The 22935-nt window shown below is 41.4% G+C and overlaps 1 protein-coding gene across 5 annotated transcripts in view; it reads right to left on the bottom strand.

Annotated features, from left to right (window-relative positions):
• Positions 1–22935, bottom strand: part of ATP2B3 (ATPase plasma membrane Ca2+ transporting 3) — a 133219-nt gene that overhangs the window by 23212 nt on the left and 87072 nt on the right. For all 5 annotated transcript variants that reach the window (XM_081934683.1, XM_081934679.1, XM_081934680.1 and 2 more), the window contains 8 exons: positions 20976–21217; positions 17401–17635; positions 15300–15479; positions 14737–14824; positions 14414–14520; positions 8214–8405; positions 2644–2857; positions 1009–1220 (listed from right to left, as the gene is read on the bottom strand). In XM_081934683.1, the coding sequence (XP_081790809.1) occupies positions 1009–1220; positions 2644–2857; positions 8214–8405; positions 14414–14520; positions 14737–14824; positions 15300–15479; positions 17401–17635; positions 20976–21217 (1470 nt within the window). The remainder of the gene's footprint in view (positions 1–1008; positions 1221–2643; positions 2858–8213; positions 8406–14413; positions 14521–14736; positions 14825–15299; positions 15480–17400; positions 17636–20975; positions 21218–22935) is intronic.

Consider the following 22935-nt stretch of genomic DNA (forward strand, 5'->3'; position numbering starts at 1 on the left):
TATACCAGACCATGTAATCAACTTCACAAGAAGGCTAAAGCTATTTTAATAGAGATCGTCTATAATAACAGAATCTTCCAAGCCTGGTTTTGCTGCCCCTCCTCCCACTTCTTATATTTCCTGTGAGTCAGGAAAGCATCTGACTGATCCTCTTCCCAGTGTTATCTTGTTGCTTTGGCCTTAAAAATAACTTCATGTCTATTTGTCCAAGGTAAACCATTTGTGCATTATTTCCATGATGGTAATATTTACTTTCTATACTATCCGTCTGTGTGTACACAATTTGTATTTTAATGTATTTATCTTCTGTCAACTTTGCTTCTCTCTGTCTTCCAAGTCTTTTCTTCCAGTTGCAGTCCTCATTGTCAGGATGCAATTTAGAGCTGTTATACAGTATGTCTACCTTGTCTATCTGTGAAGTGTCATGGACCTTTAATAATTTCAATCTACAAAAGCATGCATAAACATTTACAATTCATACAGACACAGATACAGGCATCACACACACACACACACAGACAGACACACACGCACACGTTGTGTGACTATTGAACTATTCATTTATAGTTGTACATCAGCTTTCCTGACTAGCTATCTTTAAATGTGTTGGGATTAACTAGGATGGGAGCATTGACCATACTGGCTAAGAATCTGAGAGTTGCATGTCAACACATTTAGAGGGCACCAGGTTATGGTGGCACAGTGATTAGAATGCGGTACTGTACTACCGGGCTAACTCACTGCTCACTCCAGGAGTTTGATCCTGAGTGGCTCAAGGTTGACTCAGCCTTCCATCCTTCCGAGGTGGGTAAAATGAGGACCCAAAATTGTTGGGGGCAATATGCTGACTCTGTAAACCGCTTAGACAGGGCTGTAAAGCGGTATAAAAGTCTAAGTGCTATTGCTATTGTTATTGTGGAAGTCCACAGAAAGAGGAAGTACATGCCTCTTTTCCGTCTTTTTCTAACTCCACCCAGCTTTTTACGACTGTTTGCTGCAAGCTTATACCTGTATGCCAAAGGTGCCCAAAACAATGCTGCAGAAGATGGGGTTGCCAAAAATGCCATCAAAGACATTGCGCTCTCCGTGGATTTTGCGGGCATTGATCTCATTGAACAGCTGCATCATGACAAAGGTGTTAAAGATGATGGTGTAATGCTCCGAGGGCGGAGAATGCAGGGGAGCGTTGCGGCCACAGTCAATGTCAAATATAACCTCTCCTGCGGGGTAAGGAAAGGGAGTAAAGCAATGCATCATGGACCGAGAACGCCAGTTCCAACCAGCCAAATTCATCCCTCCACCGAAGTTCCAGTTTGGTGTTGCACCGAATGGACAAGTAAGCTCCCACCTCAGATTCACTCTTGCTGCTTACCTATCAGCCCCTCATGACAGATGACAAGCTGCCAGCCCAGACATTGAAATCAACATGTTGGGATTGGAATCCTAGATTCTTGAGAGATGTAAGACTTCTTGTTAGGAGGGATCTTACTTTAGCATGTAAAAAAATAAGGGCTTCTCCCTCAACCCCTCCCTTTCCAGGGGGAAGAGCTTTGGTTCTCTTGGAAATGGCAGGCAGTACTCCAGGAGAAAAGGAATACATAGACGTGTGTTACGGAGAGTGGGAGAGAAGGAACTAAGATTCTCCTCCAGCTCTGATTAGAGTGGAATTTCCAGTTAACAGTTCAGTCGAAAGGAATTTGATTCAAGCCCAGTCTATTCTTTAGAGCAGGGGTTGCAAGGCCTGCAGGCTGGATCCGGCCCTCAGGTTGCTTAGATCTTGCCTGCGGGGCTGCCCTGGAAACAGCAAAGAGTGGGCTGTGGTGCCTCTGCCAGCGAAAACGGAGTTCGGGAACCTGTTTTCATTGGCAAAGAGCTCAGGCCACCACAGGCGCTCCTGACACGAGTGATGTCAAGCGAGGTAAAACACAACCCTGACGCAGCCCTCAATGAAATCGAGTTTGACACCCCTGCTTTAGAGTAATGGGGAAAAGGTTAGCTAAGAATTCTGCTAAGTTTAGTTTTACTGAATCTTCATCGTTTCTGATATCTGTTGTTTCTATACAAGCTCAGTCACGTGGGGCTTTGTAACTTGCAACTTCTTTACATTAACTTTGTAACTTGGAACATCTTTACTGCTTCCTAGTTTAGAGGAGCAGTCTCTTCATCTGAACTTTCCAGTAGCTCTTTCAAAATGCTGACTGTGGTTTTAGCAATTCTCTGTTTTTATCCCTTCCATCGCAAATTGTGTTACACGTGTCTATTTAAAGTTGAAAAGAAAATTTTACTTCTTGCTTCCCCCCACCCCAACTAAAGTTTGATTCTATTTATGCCTGGTGAAGTTGATCTCCCCCGCCATCTGAATGACAAACAGATGGTGCTATGGAATTATTTTTCTCCCCTGTCTCTCATTTTCCCCCCTTTAAATTTGAAAAAAAAAAAGTAGCACAAGTTGTAAAACTCTTTTCTCGCATGCCAGGGATTAGGGATAAAATACCCCTGGAAGAGAAATGTGACAGTCATCACTACTGAATTGCCTTGATGAGGCAAAACTAGACCATAGAAACCCAGAAAATTTCTGGGACAGTAAGTGGAGTTCGCCAACCTTTTACTCTCTACCCTTCCATAGTTCCCTTATAAACTCACCCACAAAGAGGAGGGTGAAGATGATAATGAGCTGGTACACAGCATGGCCCAAAATATTCTTCATCATGGTCCGGGATATGAGGGGTTTGTTGCGTCCATAGGGCTTGCGCAGCAGCAGGGCCTCAGTTGGGGGCTCGGTGGCAAGTGCCAAGGAAGCAAATGTATCCATAATGAGATTCACCCACAGCATCTGTACTGCCTTGAGAGGAGAATCCTTTAGGAGAAATTGAGAAGGAAAATTGTAACATCTCCAGGAAGTGAAGGAAGCATATACCCATCCACCTCTAGGCATACTAAGCATACCCTATCCACCTTAAGATACCAATGGACTTGCTTAGAAATGAACAAACTTTCTTGTAACACAGTCAGTACTAGTCGAAGCCTCTGGTACTTGGGGTGTATTAGGTGAACTTCATCAACATATTTATCTATGTACCATCACAAGGGGCATTTCCAGACAGAAGTTCTCAAGAGAGATTGAGGCCTTATGGGAGAGCAGCCATGCTACTCTATGGTAATCAAAATTCAGAAGGAATCTGGTAGCACCTCTGTTAGGCAAAAAAGCTGCTATCAGACTACTTTTGAATTTCAGCTTGGGTCTATGCTTCCACTAAGTGCTGAGCTTATGAATAACTGCCTCGAAATCAAAAGGAGGAGGAAATGGAGAAGAAGGAATCCATCAAGAATGAAAGGACAAAACAAGACAAGTCTTGCTTTCCTGAATTTACCTGTTGATGGACAGCTCCAAAGACTCGTCCTTGTGCTCCATTTTTATTCTTTTATTTTAAACTGGATTGAATTGGACAGTCCTTTAAATAGAAGATGACAGTGAACAGAGTACTGTATTGTACAGTTTGGGAGTAACTTGCAAGGTACAATTGACAGGTAGAGAGAAAGTTAGCTCTTTCACCTGTGGTATCTCCCACCTGTTATTTCCCTCTGGAAATCTCTGCAGTATCATTAAAATTAAAAAGGAGTTGGGAACCAAATGTCTGCCTTGAACTGAGTCACTCTGACTCTACTCTGGAGATCTGTGAGTTATACTGATATCAGAGTATAAATCATTGGGCTAGATTAGCCAGTTCTATAACTTGGTGTACAGACTTCAAATGTCTACTGATTTCAATCTGCTTTTCACAATCTCATTAGGATCTGGTATGTAATAATCTGAATTAAAAGAGTGATTCAGTACAACAATAATGCAAATGAGAACGTGTTTACTTCAATAATTGCTGCATGTTTCTGTCACTGAGGTAATAAGCAGGTTATTTCCCTTTTTATGGGAGAAACAGGAGGATTGGGTACAGTGCTTATCTTTGTTAGCACAATCCTTGTGCTCCTTTCCTTGAGTGGTAGAGCAGAAGAAGTAAGGGTGCTTGCGGGGTGGGGGGGGCAGGGGAAAGAAGAGAACTACTTAGATATGTCAACGAAGACTCAATCGTCCAGGCCAAAGGTATCATGGCAACTGGACCAAAAGTTGTTAATCTGAGATGTTTCGCTTACCATCCAGAAAACTTAATCAGTCAAAAAAATAAAAAAAATAGGCAGATATTTTTTTTAAATTAATTTTTAAAAATTTTGACTGATGAAGCTCAGGATGGGAAGCGGAACGTCTCAGATTAACAAATTTTGGTCTAGTTGCCACGATTCAACCTTTTAGATGACTACTTAGGGTGTGGCAGATGCTCGACTATTAATATTGGGGGCTGCTGGGGCTCATTCTGCTCATTTTAATATAGCATAATTTTTCATTATTTTAAAAAAATGCTTTATAGTCAGATTAATAGTATACATTTACAGATGTTCATCTAATTATTTTTACACACACATACAAACACACACTTGTCTTTTCTGAAATGAAAAGGTGATAAATGCATTTAGTTCAGAGATTAAAATTATGAGAGGTACTACTACTACTAACTGGGAGGTAAGTGGGTAATCCAGGATGTCTCCAAAGGACACTGTGTGTGTGTGTATGTATGTATGTATGTATGTATGTATGTATGTATGTATGTTGTATGCATGTATCTATACAGTATATACAGTGTGTGTGTATGTATACACACACAACTACTAAGGCAACAGGTAGTTATAGATATAAATTGTGCATGTGTGTGTAAGGGTGGGTGTCTGTGTAATTGTGTGACTGTCATCCCCGCTCTTGAATCCTCCCATCACCCTAGTTCAGTGCTATAAGAGATATTGCTAAATGGAAGTGGAATTTGGGGTCAACCTCATTTTCAGCAAAATCTTACACATGACAGATGGTATTTTTCAAAAGTCATTTTCCATTCTGTTAAATGCATTGCAAAAATGTTAAGGACTTTCTGAGCTCAGTGCCTCGCAGATGTGTTAGAACTGCATACTGCATACTGGCTGGTGTCAAGCTCCTGGCTTCAGATTAAACTCAAATTAATTTTCTTTCCAAGCATGATTCTCACAGTCTCATTGGCAAGATGTGCTGAGATGAAAGGGGCAGGATTGGAAGCGTTCCAGTAATTCAGCTATTGCCTAACATTCAACCACTGTATATCCCAATAGATATTATGGAAAGAGACAGTTTGATGTGGTGGTTAACACACCAAGCTAGACCATAAATTCTAAACATATCCTAGGTACAAAACTGGCTGGTTGATCTTAGGCCAGTCACTCACTTTTGTCTCTTAAGAAGGCAACAAGGGCAAGCTACTTGTGAAAATCTTACCAAGAAAACAGCAGGGACTTGTCCAGTATTCACCAGGAATCAACACTGATTTGAACACACACACACACACACACACACACACACACACACACACACACACAGAGTCCATGTTTTATTTTTGACTATATTTCCATGAACCAGCAAACAGCCAGATCTTGTCACTGATAAGGAAGGAATTGGTAGATGTCTCTTTCTAAAACCTTCTTCTGAATCTTTATGTCTAGGGACAGAATTTTGGGATTTGTCACACACCTGGACAGATACTTAATTAGAGAAAGCTATGACCACAGCAGGAAATTTAGGAATCAAGTATCTGAAAAAAATTCTGCTTTACTACCTATATAGTCATGATAATGTTGGAAGGTCTCGTCCAGCTGCCCTCACCATCTGTTTGTTTAAAAAATTTTTAAAATTTAAATTTATTAGCAAGTAACAAATGATAATACAGTGGAGTATATATACAGGCAAAATACAAAGAGCCTTATTTAATTAAATTATTTAGAATGCTGGACCTGGATAGTAGGCAATCATTATGTCTGTGTTTAAACCAGATGAAATTAAAAAAAATCACCTTGTATTTTATCATAGTACAGTACTACCATCTTTTTAAGTTGGATTTTCCATTAGAATTATTTTCTAGCATCTCTGCCATCATACAGAGTTATTCAGATCCTTTCCTGATTTCCAGGATCTTGCTACTATCTGTCTCACTGCAACCAAGAAGAAAACTATTAATCCTTTATCTTCCAAAATGTTGCTTGGATTACTAAAAAACAAAAAACCCAACATTCTAGTAAGTTCAATTTAGGATATAATATATACGTAGTCCTTGACTTACAACCACAATTGAACTCAACGTTTCTGTTGCTAAGTGAGACATTTGTTAAGTGAATTTTGCCCTATATTTCAATCTTTCTTGCCACCTTCTTGTTACTGTAATTGTTAAGTTAGTAACACAGTTGTTAAACAAGCTCGTCAGAAGGTCACAAAAGGTGATCACATGATCCCTGGACACTGAAACTGACATAAATATAGGTCAGTTGCCAAGCACCTGAATTTTGATCATATGACCACGTATGATGCTGCAAGCGTCATACATGTGAAAAACTTTTTTCAGTGCCGTTGTTACTTCAAACAGTCACGAAATAAATTGTTGTAAGTCGAGGACTATCTGTATCCTATTTCTTTACATTTTCTACAGCATATTTTGCCTTACCATCTGGAATCACATACAGTAGATGGCAACCTGAAGGAGACTATGTTAAGTTTTTAATTTTCCAAGGCTTTCTTTTCAGTTTTATTTACAAGTTGTCATGTTTTATTAGCATTTTAACTTGGTTTTATAAATTGGTCTGGAAGTTTTATTGAAGGATAGTATGGAAAGAAAGTGGAATAAATAAAAAATAAAATAGAGTCAAGCTTCATCACAGGTCTAATGAAAGAAGGGAATGATGAAGACATTTTAAAAAATCCTTTGCATCTGTGCTTTAAAATTCATGGGGGTTATTTGATTCTATACTGTTCTTTATTCCTCAATCCAGTATATAATCTTTAAATGGACTGACCCAATAAACACAAGTTGTAAGTAATTGGAGCTGAAGCATGTTTGACTGTAGGTGTAACCTAAATTTACAGAAAGAAATCCATCTAAAAAAGAGTGAGAAGTAGCTGATTTTTATGTCGCTGCATGCACATTTGTTAACTGGAAGTGCGTTGCTGACTATTTACTCAAAATTGTCATTTGCAGAAAATAGCAGATTGTGTGGGAGCAACCCTTCCTTTCTTCACCTAATAATGTCATGTATCTATCACTGTGCGGCTTGAACCAAGACCTGATCAGATCTTGGGACAATTTTAAGCTGATTTATCTAACTTCATTGTCCATTGACTCTGTTTGTCTGCCCTTGACATCAGGGAATTTTACCATAGAGCAGTGTTTGTTTCTCAACCTTAGCAATGTTGGGATGGGTGGATTTCAACTCCCAGAATTTCCCCAGAAAGCTTACGAGAACATGTATCACAAAAGACATACACATTTCCTTTATTAGAGTGGCTTTATATGTCCCCCACCCTCAGCCAAATATGAGGATCTAGTTTCACTGTGTAAATGAAGACTCAATCATTCCGGCCAAAAACATCTAAAAATGTTAAATCATGACAACAGGGCCAAAGTTTATTAAACTGAGACGTTTCATTATTCATCCAAGTAACTTCTTCAATCAAAATGAATAAAATTAGGCTAGGCAGAGAATCAGAGAGTTGTTGGAATGTACTAACTCTTGCCATATCAACTGCAAAGGTTTCTCCCTGAAATGTGTTGCGTTCAATGTATTGTGTTCTCATTGATTGGAACACTCCAAAATGCTGTTGCACAGAAGAAGAATAAAACCTGTTCTCTATCACCCCAGTGGGAAGATTAATGGATTTAAGTTACACAAAGGCAAATTCCAGTCAAAGAATTGGAAACAGCTTCTTAGCGGTAAGAGAAGTTCAGTGGTGAAACTAATTACTCAGGGAGGTAATGGGACCTGCATTGAACAGCCCTCAGTTGGGAATATTTTTGTATTCTTGTGTGGATCACAGATCTGAATTTGTTGGCTTAGTGGCTCCTTCTAAATTTATGGTTCTAAACACGTTATCATGATTTGATGAAGGATTACCTCTCCTTCTCTTAAGCTCTCTCATCTTTGAATATTCATTTTCTATACAGTCATCTAAGACACACACTCACATACTTTTACACCTGGGATGCGAGAAACAGCTGGAACAGATCATTCCATTGTATCCCCATTGTGTATTTTCCCAATTTCTAGACCGTCCAGGCCTCCATCTTCCATTTACTGCTCCACCTTGCAATGCAGCCCACCTGGGTGATGCAGGCCCCGGTGAAGGCTACGATGACGGCCACCACATTGACAGTGAGCTGGAACTGCAGGAATTTGGAGATGCTGTCGTAAACATTGCGACCCCACATCACCGCCTTGACAATGCTGGAGAAATTGTCATCAGTCAGGATGATGTCAGAGGCCTCTTTCGCCACATCGGTGCCTGCTATGCCCTGAGGATGACACAAAAGTAGAGGGTTGATACGTTCTTCTTTTTGTGATGAGTAAAAAAAAAAAAAACATCTCTCTTTTCCCCTTAATGACTCTAATGACCCCAATAGTTGTGTGTTCTAATAGTATTTTCATTGATCTAATTCATCCATTGCTAACCCTATGCCAATTAAAACACATATGTTTATTTAGGTTTATTTATTGATATGCTGTATGGTTGTAGATGGGAACTCTACGTTATAACATAACAATATTCCTGAAAGCAATAAAGTCAGGAGAGAAATCATAACAGAATCAAACTTTATAAGCTAGCATGTTTATCAAAATCTATTATTTTCTTGACAGAACTTAAACCCAATACCTCCTAACAGTAATGGGGAGCAAATGGCAATATTCCTGGAGATTTCACTAGACTGATTCTTTAATTAAAACATTTATGATCTCTGATTAGGACCATCCCAAGCATTGGCTAAGTAGGGGGAGAAATTAAGTCTGCACACCAGGTCAGGTATAAAGGGCAAATCAATAAAATATGTATAAGTGCGTTCACTAATAAGTGATCTTGCCAATGTGAACTCCCTTTTAGCAGGGACAGGATGGACACAATGTTTAGAGGCCAAAGTCTCTAGAGTCATGGTAGAAAGTTTTTGACTTGTTTTGAACATCTAAATCAAATGCTGTCTGCTTAACTTTGGGCAGAGCTTTTTCTGGACCAAGATGTGTGGGTTGAGACTCTGCAGTGTGACATATTATTGGCTGTATGCTCCTTCCATTTGAGAACGCAGCTAGGTTTGACTGGTCCTATAAAATATACCTGCTAGATATTCCCCACAGGGGTTCCCGGGTATCCCTGAGTCTTCTCCCCAACCCCCTAGTCATTCCCTTTTGACTTTCTTTTTCTCTGTTCTCTCTCTGCCAACATCACCTCTTCCTTAGGAGAAATAAGCACCAGCTCCTGATTTATTTACTGTACTCCTTTCCTTATGTTCTCTAGTAAACACTGTAGGAGGAGAAACCATGTTAATCTATGGTAGCCAAAAATTAGGAGTTTGGTGTGAACTATTTCATCAGAAGTGTGGAGTGGTTAAGCAGATGCAGCATTGAAATTGGGGTGATGCTTCCTTTCCTCCCCCACCTCAATTTAATTTCTACATCGGTTTAGCTACTCCATTATTCTAATGAAGTGAGCTATAGCTTACAAAAGCTGATTTTTTTTAAAAAAAAAATGTGTTAGTTGGAAAAGATGCTACCAAAGTTAGATCCACACATTAAAGGGGAAAAAAAAGAGATAAAACGGCATTGTATTCTACAAGGCTAAGAAAGATAATTAGCTAGCCAGCCAGGAGAACTTGAATAAGAAGAGAAACAGAACCTTTGATACATATACACAGACATGCATACACACACCTTTGAATGCCTCGGAAACTCTGGAACCCAGTTCTGTGTTCTAGAGTAGCAACTCCAAAATGACTCTGGGTGACTTAAAGTTTTAAAAGAATGCATAATATAAAAGAAAAATAAGAAAACCTAGACAAAACCACACAAGTAACCAAAGAATGCCGGGGGTTCCACAAACTCTCCCATCCCAGGAATGAGAAGAGAGTCAGATTGTTAGAAATTTATATAATATTTAAAGGTGGGATCCATATGTATTTCTGGGGTTAGGATGTTCCAAAGGGCAAGCACTACAGCAGAGAAAGCATACATTTTAAATTGCACAAGATGACAACATTTATGTGAAAGAACTGGAGCAACACACCCACTCTGCCCAATTGTGCCAGACAGGCTTACTTTACTTTACTTTTATTTAGACTTTTATACCGCCCCCTCTCCCCAAAGGGACTATCAGAGATAGCTGCTCCCTCAAATAACCAGGCCTTGTGCCATGAAGGGGTTTATAGGTGATGTGCAGCACCTTGAATTGCACCTGGAAACCCGCTGGTAACCAATGCAGCTCCTTAAAGTAGTGATGATACAGAGCTGTAATGTAGGTACCCATTTCTACTCGCACCACTGTATTTTGGACCAGCTGTGGCATCAGGAAACCCATGTAGAGTTCATTGCAATAATTCAATTGCCAGGTGACCAGACATGAGCGACCCTGTGAAGGATCTTCTGGTCAAAGAAAAGCTACAACTCCATGAGAACAACCTCCCCCTCAGGTTGTCCAATAGTCTTGGATGGGGAGATATAACACCAACCAAGACTAAAGATGAAATCAACTCAGCCTTAGCCACACACTCTTGTCAGGGTTGAGTCTGTTCCTCCCTACCCAGAGCTGGACAGCCTCCAGACATAGGGCCACTACATTGGCAGCTTCAACTGCACCATTCAAGTTGAGGTGTACAATTGGGTATCATCAGCATAGTGATGATATACTGTTATATGTTAATGCCTGAAATAGAGTTCTGTTCTATCCTAGTGATAATACTGAACCCCAAACTGACCTATGACTTCACCAATTGTTTCATGTAGATGTTAAAAAGGAGGGACAAATGGTTGAACCTTGAGGCACCCCATAGGTGAGAGCTGCAGGTTATGACTTCCCCACTCTTAGCAAGAAATTGGGAATGACCACTGAGGAAGGAAGTGAACAACTGCAGCACAGTGCCTCCCACTCCCAACCTGTACAGCCAGTCCAGAAGAATGCTATAGTTGATGGTATTAAAAGTCCTAAAAGATCAGCATTCACAGCATCTATAAGTATAGTCCCCTACTAACATATCTACCCATCACAGTTTCAATCATACTGCCTTCCCTCTCATCCAGTTCTCCACTCCCTTTGTTCCAGATTCATATACTTCTCACACCCGCCAACTCCCCTCACCCCACTCAAAACAAACTAAACATTAAAACCCACCCACCCCTACTACCAATGCAGCCAGCCTGGTTCCTCCAAACTGTCTTGACCTCCTACTAGCTGCTCTTCTCCTGGTGCACTGCAGCTAGAAGGCATCTGATTCTCAAGGGGAACGTCTACAGTCTTCCCTAGCTCGGCTGTATTGTAATTACAAAAATTCTCTTATTTATCAATACCGTACTTTTACAAAGTATGAGATACAAGCTTTTTTTTTTAAAGCTTTCAACAATCACCAGGAAAACACTCAAAAATGTTTTTCATAATCCCCCACCTGAAATGTTTCCATGTCACCCTTTCTTCCTAATCAGATATGTTTTGCATTATTGAGTTGTGAATTCAGACAATTTTGCAAAGGGAAGAAAAAGCCCATTGGCATTTTAGAGAATTTCTAGTCACTAAAGAAATCAGGACCAAATTATATAGTACAAAAAGTATGCAAGCTTTTGAATTTCCCAAAACATTTTTATTGAGCTAAGTGATATGCGAAGAAAGAGGTGGAGGAGAAGGAAATGCTTGGCAGCGACACAAATTCTCCTTCATCATTCATCTTATGATCTCCTCTGGGCTTAATTTCCTGGAGCCTATTTGTCAAGTGAAAAAGTACAATTGTTCAGTGGACTGGAAAATAAAGTGTTGTATCAAACTATTTCACCTCCCCAAAGAACAATCACACAGCAAACTTCCTAATGTATACTTTTATATACGACCTTAGGCATGAAAGCTGGCTGGGTGACTTAGGGCTAGTCATACTCCCTCAGCCCAAATCCACCATAGGGTTGTCATGGTGGGGAAAATAGGAGGAGGAAGGAGTTGTATGCATATTTGCCACCTTGAGGTACTTATAAAGTAATAAAGGGGGGATTAATAAAACTAATAAAAAATAAAGTTATTCCTGGCATTTTTACCAGGAATTCTTTTTCATGTACAAAATATACCTGAATCCTATTTAAAGAAGTTCTTCTAAAGCCCAGGAAAATAAACTAGGCTACAGGTATTGCTGGCCTTTATCACAATATTTTTCACTGATAATTTCAATGCACATTAAAAAAAAATCCCCAATAAAAATAAATGTCTGCTAAAATTCCAATCTTGACCCCTTCTAAGATACTACCATCACCTTGCTTTCATAAAAGGGGAAAAACTAGTGTCATTATTGTTGTTTTGGCATACCAGTCAGTGACCAGATATTCAGAAGATTTCTATGTGTTTAGTGCTGATCTTGTCTAGGAGTGAGCTATAAATATATAATAAGCAAAAAATAAGTCCTGGAATAATGTAATGCCTCCCAATTCCTATTTCTCACACTTCTCAGCCAGCAGACTTTTGGGAATCTTAAAACAAACAAAAATGTTTGTACCTTTTTTTTAGCTTAGAGATTTCAGTCAGGATTCCTAGAACTTACATGATGGTGTCACAGCTTCAATGTATAGTCAATCAGACCACGATATCATAAAGATAAATCAGAATGAGGAATCAAGGTGACCAGATGTTGATGTTTTGGTCTTGTATACAAACGAAGAAACTGTTTGTTGCCATCCCAACCCTAACTGGAGCTACCCTCGAGCATTGTTAGCATAGACTGCTAGCATGCAATATACAGTATGTACAAAGTTGTGATGCAGCCAGCCTTACTTTATTGTAAGGCTACCTTTAACAGAACCTTGCAAATAGTAATTCTCCCGCCATCTCCTTTACAGCCTGAGAAGCTAGGGAGGGTCTTTTCTGAGCTTCTTGCCCCTTCCAGTACCCAACTATGTTGTCTCTTGTTTCCTATGCAGCATTTCTTGGCCCCTTATCCCAATGTCTTTCCAAATACCATTAATCAACCAATGAAAAAAGACCCAAAAGATCTCAGAGAGCATTGAAATCTTAATAATTATAAAGATATTCACTCAGCACTCATGGGTAAAGTGGTAAATTTGGAACTACAAATCCCCATATTGACCATGAATATATACAGACATCAACAACTTTATATCCAATGAAGTAGGTACTGTATGTATTTCTATCCATACTTAGCTCAGACTTATCTCAATTGAAACCAGTTATGCTCATTTCCCATTGAATTGGTTCAATTGATAACATATTCTGACTTTAAAAAAAACACACCAAAGTTCTTCAGCTAGTTGAAATAAACCTTTAGATTTTAAGCTAGATTTCTAAGTAATTTGCAAAGGATCCAGTTTGAAGTAGAAATCCCACGCAAGAAAAGAAACATCTCACCAGCACTTGTTCTGTTTATTCTTTTGACTTCCTGTATGAATATATGGCATAAGGAATAAGAAATTCTGAAATGCTTGTTATCAGCTTGCTTACTTGCCAGAGAAAGGAGGGACCGAAGGAAGGAGCAGTGATGGAAATGACATCACTGCTCCTGATCTGGAAAAAGCAACCACCATAGAGCTACAATTCCCAATATTTCCTCCCTCATATTGCAGACTGGCTACTGCTTATCCAGAACTGTATTGATGGTCAGTAGGAATGGGCTGGATGGTGTTTATTGAGCTTGTAGTCATTAATACTTTTTTTAAAAGTTCCAGCTCCAGGTATTTGATTGATATTTAAATTAGCTAATGATTTCCCATGGCTGAGCCCCTTAAGTTGGATGTAATCCATTTAATTCATAACTTTGGCATCAAGGCTGATACAGAGTAGCAGGCTACCTTGGATCTAGGCCCCCTCTTTTCAGTTCAAGGTCACCTGGCTCATCTGCAAGGTCAAATCCTGAAAAAAAAACCCTTGCAAATCTGCAGAAGTTGCTTATGCACGCAGAGTTAACTGATGACTATGATGTCTCCATGGCACCTCCCTCCCCACCAGGTCCCTCATGCAATTTGTATTCATTTCCATGGAAAATGGCAATAAGCAGATAATCATACATACAGCACTTGCTTGCTTTTTGAAAAGGCAGACCGCCTGTACCAAGCATAGGGGAACGGAAGGGCTGATGGCGGCTGGGCCAGCATTGAGTTAACTAGTACGTACATCTGTCATTGCAGCTGCGACGCCAGGAGGATGCTGGGCTCATCCCACAGATGAAGGACATGCTGTGAGCTCTCTTTTTATATTATGTGTGTCTTCACCCTAGTTCCCTGTGAAGTGGATGTCCCTGTGGACACAGGGGAGGGAATTCAGTTCAACTCCTCTTACCATGGCAAAGCCCACATCGGCCTTCTTGAGCGCGGGTCCATCGTTCGTTCCATCCCCAGTGACAGCGACTACCTGGCGCTGGTCCCCAATAGTGCTGTCAATGATGCCTTGAAGGTCAAGAATGTGAGTTAGCTAGTGGCCAGTGGGCTACGATCCAAATACATCCCAGAGCTGTTTGCATCGTTAGGTGGACATGCTTTCAGAGAAATTCTGGGCTGCATATCTGGAGTTTGATTTGGAACAGGAAATAAATCCAAATCCCGGGAATTCTAGTTCCCACCACCCCGTTTTGACTGAGGACGAAGAGATCGGTGGGATCTTACCTTTCACCAGGGTGTGCTTATCAGTAGGTGATGATCGAGCCAGAACTCGCAGCTTTGGCCAGATTTTATCAAGGCGTTCTTGTTCTATCTATAAATATAGAGAAGTAGTATGTGTAGTACAAGAGAACATAGGAAGTTGACTTAGCTCATTTCTGCACCATTAATTTATAGCATCTCCTGGAGGCATCCAACCATCACTGGCCAGAATAATGCACTCGGACTTTATATCACTTCTAGGATGGCTGGATGATACTCAGGAGGTGCTATAAGTCCTTAGTGTGGAAATTCTGGTATAAGAACTTTTTGTTTGTGGGGATTTTTTTTTAAAAAAGGCGAAGGGTGTTCAGAATCTTCCTAATGATTGGAGTTAATGAAAAACTGAGATTTGTTCACATTGAAGATCTCTTGTTTAAGGGGGGGGGATCCTCTTCCTGATCTGCAAACAAATTTCCATTTGAGCAAGCCCTTTGAGGAGGAAAGCTGCTATTTCAGAACTTATCTCCCTGACTTTGGAATTGCAGGAATAGCACCTTTCCAAAAACTTAAAACAGCTTCTTTGATACCTCTCCCTTCTCATTGCGGATCCTTCGGTTGAAGTCCTTTCCCTCCAGACACAAGAAGTCCTCCCCTGGTTGGATGATGCCACATTTGGCTGCAATGGCCCGAGCTGTGTTGATGTTGTCTCCTGTCACCATACGGACAGTGATGCCAGCACGCTGGCACTTACGGATGGCCTCTGGCACCTGGAAAATGGACACACAGTATATCCAATTAAAGGCATTGATTGATTGCTTATAACATAACACACTTCTTGATTTTCCACCTCAGTATTGAATCTGACATCCAGACTGGGAATCTCAGTTTTATATTTCCAAAACGTAATTCAGATTTCCTTGCTGGATTCATATCCAAAGTCATCAGTTAATCACTATTTCACCTCTAAAACAGCTAGCAAATTTGGGGAAAGTGTCATGCCTGGAAGGCATCTTTTACACTGGGCCTTCTGCTGTGGGAAAATGAGACGGGGGGGATTATATGGAGTATGGGAGATATACTGTATAGTCTAAATAACACTCCTTTCTCAGAGAATCAAGGCCACCTTGCCCTGCACCTGGAGGGGTGTGACTTGGAGGCCTCTCCAGTTAGGACGGTGCCTGATTGGACCATGTGATGGACATGTGGGTGGGGAAAACCTGGAAGCTTTCAGATTCAGGTTTTCCCAGATGTGCCAATATGACATCTTTAATAAAATGGAACTTTGAGGTAACTCAAGTTTCGGAGTCTTTGTTCGTTGGGGGTGTTACTTGGAACCCTGACAGAAAGTAGAAGCCATGGGGGAAACCCCCCTGAATCATAACCCTGGTCTTTTTCTTTAAAATGTAAGTGGCCAGCTTCAGCATATTTTTGTTTTTCTCATTCAGGCTGCTAAGATATATCTACACATTTGTCCTGATATTGTGTCACAGTCACAATGCTCAACTAAAATAGATGGTTAATATCAGGAGGACACAATCCTCCATAGGAGACATATTATTCATCTTAAAAGCCTTTTCCTAAAGCCAGAGTTGTTGAAATTCATTGTCATTAGACTGAGGATGAAAACACTCTATCTATATATGTATATAGTGAGAAAAAAACTATTCATTGACTTACTCTATTTAATCATGTTCCCCATCCACGATGCAAAGCTCTGTCTTTTTTTCACACAAAATAACAAAACTCCTTCCTTGCACAGGATAATTAAAATATATGCCTTAGTTCTTTGTTCTCTGCACTAACATCCAAATACTTTATCATGTAAAGTGCTTCATGTCCTTTAAAAAGTTGAAACGATTATGCTGATTTTACAAGTGCTAGCAAAAATGGGAGAGCTGTTATTTAGCACAGAAATCCCAATGGATCTGACCAATGGAAATCTCCTTTAGCAACTTTCCCAGATTCTCTCTGGCCTCTAAAAATGTATTCAGCTTTTTCAAACTTGTCTTTGTAGCCAAAGGATTGAAAACATGATTCTCCCTGCGTGATGGCGCAGTCGTTAGAATGCAGTATTGCAGGGTAATTCTGCCGGCCTGCTAGGAGTTCAATTCTGACTGGCTCAAGGTTGACTCAGCTTTCCATCTTTCCAAGGTCAGTAAAATGAGGTTGTTGGGGGAAATATGCTGACTCTGTAAATCGCTTAGAGAGAGCTGTAAAAGCACTATGAAGTGGTATATAAATCTAAATGCTGTTGCTATTGCTATTTTCTTAAATGGAAAGGAAGCTTAATTCCGGGCTATTTCTAGACAATTCTGACTTTATCTGTATTACAGAATTGAAGCAGCTGTGCTTGTCCGCTAGGCCATAGTGACTGCTGAAAGCAGAATAACACGATAACAGAGTTGGAAGAGGCCTTGGAGTCCGACCCCATTCTCAAGCAGAAGACCCTATTCCATCCCTATACTACCTCAATTTGTTTTTACTAGCCAACGGTTTTACTGTAGCCCTGTCCTGTTTCAATTTTGATCAGCCATTGGGAAGAAATGGGAGATTGGAAACTTAAGGGTTGATTTTCCCTGACAAAACAAAACACAACACAACACAAAATCCACTAGGGAGGGACTGAGAATCCAAAGGGCCACAAAGGTAGGTTTGCTCAGAGAAAATCTACCTCCATCCAGCCATTACCTCTGGTCGCACAGGATCCTCAATCCCCACCACAGCAATGCAGGTCAGATCTATCACAATATCATTCTCATTGTCCCAGTCAGGCTCCTTCCCTGCTGGAAAGTCACGGTAGGCTATGCAGATAGTTCTCAGCCCATCGCAGGCCATGGGCTCGATCACTTTCTTTACGATTTCATCTCGGTCCCTGGGCCGGAAGGTGCGAAGCTCTCCATTGCTACTTAGAATGTTTGTGCACCTGTAAGAGGGATGAACACACACACATACATACATACGTACGTACACCAAAAGGAGTTTGTACAGAATCCTTGCTGCTTGGGTACCAGTTCTGCCATACAAGGTATGCAATGACTCATTTATCCAGGATGTTCATTAAAGAAAGTAACTTTTCAAAATTGGCTCATTCAATAATGTTGCTCCTTTGAGCCATTATTGATTCTTGGCAGTGATGTGCAATCAGGTGAGGCAAGTGAGGCACAGCCTCACCACTCTCATCACGAAAAGAAAAAAAATGTAAAAGGGAAAAGCTGAGCTAGTTGCTCAGTGGATGACTCTGCTTAACTGTTAAAAAAAGCCTCTAAAAAGCGCCCTCTATTATGAGGCAGGAGAACTGCATGCCTCATCTAGTCTGACTTTAGGTGTTTTATGATCACTTGAGCAAAGTTAAGCAAGGGTTAAAAGCCTAAAAATTCCTGACGTAGGTGAGTCACGCAGTTCTTCTGCCTCATAGTAGGGGGCGCTTTTTTAGAGGCTTTTTTTAATAGTTAAGCAGAATCATCCATGGAAGCCAGGCAAAGAGCCATGCTGTAGCACACACACTTTCCCCCAGCCTCTTTCTTTTGGAAGGCTCGGATGTGTGTGTGTGTTTGTTTGAGAGTGAGTGAGAGAGGGAAGGGGGTAGGAGAGATAGTCCAATCCAACTTCTGTGTGTGTGTGTGTGTGTGTGTGTGTGTGTGTGTGCTTGAGAGAGGGGGAGGAAGGGAGAGAGGGAGGAAAGAGGGGAAGGGAGAAGAAAAAGAAAATGAAAAAAGGAAACTTATTTCGCAAAGGAGAAAAACAAATGCTGTCATTTTAAATCGGAACTGAGCATGCCTGGCTGTGGAATTCTGGGAGTTGAAGTCCACAAGTCTAAAAATATTTGAAACCCACCACTGTGTCAGTGCCTCAGCAGCCATAAACCTCACCGCAAGTCACTGATTCTTGGCGACTGCCTGGAATAGTCCCTGCAGTTTTCTAGGCAAGATTTTCTTTAGTGGTTTGCCCTTGTTTCTTTCCTAGGGCTCAGAATGAGTGACTGGCCCAAGGTCAGTCACCCAGCTGTCTTTGTATCTAAGGTAGGAGTCGAACTCAAAGTTTCCTAGTTTGTACTTTGAGGCCTTACCCACCAGATCAAATTTTCTCCTTGATAAAGAAGCTGTAATGGTAGCAGAGGTGGATTGCTTCCAGTTCGGAGGAAACCAGTAGTGGAATTCAGGGCTGAGTTGCAGAACCGGCAGCGACCAGGCCTGCCACGCCCCCGAACCGGTTCCCTCACCGCTGCTGGGCCGCCACCATTTTGGTTTTTAGTAACTGCGCATGTGCAGTTCACTGTAAATTGTTCTGCGCATGTGCTATGCATGCGGGATGGGAACCAGTAGTAAAACCAGCAGCAACCCACCCCTGAATGGTAGCTAAAGGTAGGTCGAAGGAAATGAAATCTCATGTTCAGGAATTCTGCTAATTCTGACTTCTGAGTCACGTCAGAGCTTCCACAATGCCCATCATCCTGAAAGTTTTAATTAAGTCGACATTGTCCGTGTTAATTTCATACCGCTCTGCTGCTTTTTTGTTTTCATGAAACACTACTTTAGTTTATTACGGTTTTGTCACCCAGTCGGCCGGATGATTAGACTGGATATAGAATTTTTGCCCACCTATCAAATCCTCCCCAAGGACCTAGGATAGGCAGATGTCATTGTTTGATGGCGTTAAATGTATTGTCACAGGAGGTAAGCTGTTCCGAGTAAAGCTGCCTTCTGCAATTGACTGGTGGTGATTTTATGATTGAGATGGGTCGCACAGTGTTTATTTTGATATATTTATTTATTAATCAAATGTATAGCTGCCCGTCTCATCAAAAGGGGTGCACAGTGGGTGAAGCCTCTTATAAAAACCAATGATATATATATATATAAAAAGTATAAAAATCACATTAGCAGTAAATGTTATAAAAACAAAGATACAAACCCTAGGCAAAGAGGGAATAAAAATAGTCAGCTTAGCAGGGACGTGCGGTCAGGGGAGGCAGGGGAGGCAGAGCCTCACCGCTCTCATCATTAAAAGAAAAAAAAAGGGAAAAGGCACAGGTCCGATTCCCTGGCTTCCTGAGTCAACATGAAGGGGACCGCGGAGCGTGCTCTGCCAGCTCGCACTCTGCTGTCCCCTTCATGTTGACTCAGGAAGGCGGGGAATGGGACCATGTGTGCAGGAGGCTGAGGCTGCCTCAGCCTCCTGCACACGTAGTCCCATTCCCCGCCTTCCTGATGACGTCACCAGCCTCACCAGCCATAAACCTCACCGCACGTCACTGCAGCTTAGTAACTAAGTATGTCTCTGGTTCCCTGGGAGCCCCAGGCCTGATAATATAACCAGGTCTGGAGGCCCTTCCAGAATATCAAAAAAGATGGAACTAATCTAATTTTTGAGGGGGCGAGGGGAAGAATATTTCATAAGTTAGATGCCACAACAGAGAAGGCACATATGTGGACCCCATTGCAAATGTAAGTCCTTAGATGATGGTATGCACAACATGCCTTCTCTGGAAAATCTAAAAGGGCAAGCAGGTTTCACTGGGGAGAGGCCAGCAGTGGGGTTCATTTAGGTTTATCACCGTTTTGCAACTGTGAGTGTGCGCACGCTCGCGTTGCACCCGCTGCCTGCACATGCATGCTGCCTTCTGTGCACGGGCTTTGCTTGCACGTGTGGCATACAAACGCTTTATAGGTCAAAAACAGAACCTTGAGCTGGACTCAAAAGCAAATTGGCAACAAAATGCAGCTCAGAACAAATGTGTAACATGCACTGTTCTAGGCATGCACTTAACCGCATTATTAACTACAACTGTAAAAGTTGAAGAGAGGGATAGAACTTATTTATAAGTTCCTGCTTCTCCTTGTTTCTTGCCTGACTGGTTTTTTTTTGGGGGGGGGGGTTGTCCCTCACAATTGGCTGCTTTATTCGTTGTTGATTGTCTCCATTGCGAATGTATCCTCAAATGAGGGACACAGGTAGCCTTAGACAAGTTCTTAGTTTTAGCTCATCACCATAGACTCATATTTAGCCTGCTTCTCAATCTAAAATAAACTCTTCGTTTGGATTCCAATAGCAGGCAGATAAAAATGCTCACTTTTTATAGCTGGAAGAATTCCTGGGATATTTCAATTGGGAATGTTTTAAGGTTAACATAGGGAACTAAATGGACTTATATTGACCACGCTTGGGCAAGTTTCGCAAGATGAGATAGTCTTGCCGACTTTAAGATGGTAGCCTTTGTCTGTATGAAAGTCCCTTTCTCCATTTATAACGCAGAGCAGACTCACTTTTTGAGGACAATTTCGGAAGCCCCTTTGCTGAAGAGGCGATAGCCGCCATCAGGCATGCAAATGACGGTGCTCATGGATTTTCGGACGGAATTGAAGGTGTAAACCTTGTAGAGCTTCTCCTCTGGCATGTGCTCACGGACAGGCTGGTAGTCACGTCGCAGACCAACCACAAAGCCCAGCAGTGAACATTCGGTCTTATTGCCCACCTGGCGTGGGAGACCCCCTTCTTTTTCTGGAGGCTGAAGGAAACGGAAGGTCAGAAAGGAGAGACACCCAGTTCAGTTCTTCTAACTTCATCACTTCTCCCTGCGAAACAGTGTGTGCGTGAAGGAATGGGGATGGTGGATCGTTTGAATCAAATTCTTGGCTGCCAGAATTCAGGTTTGTAAATAGCCTTTGAATTTAAGGCAGGGGTGTCCAAACTTGGGAACTTTAAGACTTGTGGACTCCAACTCCCAGAATTCCCCAGCCAGCATGGCTGGCTGGGGAATTCTGGGAATTGGAGCCCACAAGTCTTAAAGTTCCCAAGTTTGGACACCCCTGATCTAAGGCATATCTATGTTATAGAAAAATTGATTTAATAATTGTTTTGGGAAGTCTAGATCTCTTTAAAAGTTTTCAGCATCCTTATCCAGGTATCAAGCTTCAAACTGTGTTTTTTCAACAACACCAGGATTTTAAAAGAAAGAAGAAGCCGTTAAAACAGCAATTTGATAGCCTATCAAGGTAAGTATTTGGGATGTGATTCTGGAGAATTACCCTATCTGAAGAGATTAAAAAAAACCAGTATCCGGAATCCTCCCTCTAGTCTAGACCCTAGAGATTGATCCCCCAGATGTCGCTGGTTTACAATTTCAACTGTTTCTGCCAATACCATGAGTCATAAGGGATGATGAAAGTTTTTCTTCAGCAACATCTGGAGGATCAGGGATTTATCACTCTGCTCTGGTCACTTTTCTCCAAGTTGTGCTGACTTCCTCCACTGGAGTTTGGTTGGATCAGAAGGAAATTGGGTAACAATCTGCAGGCGGTTAAGTCCCAGAACTAAAAATAATTTTAGCACTCATCCTTATGCCTTCAAGAATGAAATATTTTCTATATGTGCCCCAAGACTGGGAAAGGCTTCCATTCAGCTGCATCGCAAGTGGTATAACTCCACAGTTAGCAGTCATAGGTTCTCCTCCTTAAATAGCAATAACCTTTCTGCAGATGCTGCTGAATGGCGGCCTGATCCAGTAGCTCTCACAACTGGTCTGATCGTTAACTGGAACTCATTAGAGCCTGCAAAGGAAATGGCTAAACATACTGATCTAGGACAAAATGGGATTTGATGTTGTGGTTCAGCCTCTCTTCTTCTAACATCTGAACAAGAAATGCTATTATCTGAACCAGAAATGCTATTCCATAGGGCAGGTGTGGTGACAGACTAGGCACATCTCTGAATCCCACCAGATACCACTCCAGAGGGATGCCAACTCTGTTAAATCTTAATGGGTGGTAATCCAAAGCATGCAGTTCTGCTAATAATCAGACTCTGTGCCATGAAGGGCTTTATAAGTAACAGTCAGACCTGAAAGTCCATGTTATGTTACATGGGCATAGCAAGGTACACCCATAACTACTTTCATGGCTGTATTTGGATCGGTGGTGAGGAGCTTTCAAGGGTAGCCCCATGCAGTCCTCACTTAGACTAGACAAGAGGTGTCCAAGGCATGGCTGACTGCAAATAGGACATCCCAATGGAGAAATGGGGCGCAATTGGCACACAAGATAGATTTGTGCAAAAGCTGCGCCACCTTCTCTACAAGCAGGAGCTGAGAATCTAGGAGGACACTCCAACCTGTATTTTAGCTCTACCTTGGGGAAGACCACACCACCCAGAACTAAAGACAGAAAATCTTCAGATCCATTTTGCAGGAATTCAGCTTTCTTTTCCTAAATGGCCGGTCTGATTTTC

This window comes from Natrix helvetica (assembly GCF_964273705.1).
Source record: "Natrix helvetica genome assembly, chromosome: 1".
Classification (NCBI taxonomy): domain Eukaryota; kingdom Metazoa; phylum Chordata; class Lepidosauria; order Squamata; family Natricidae; genus Natrix; species Natrix helvetica.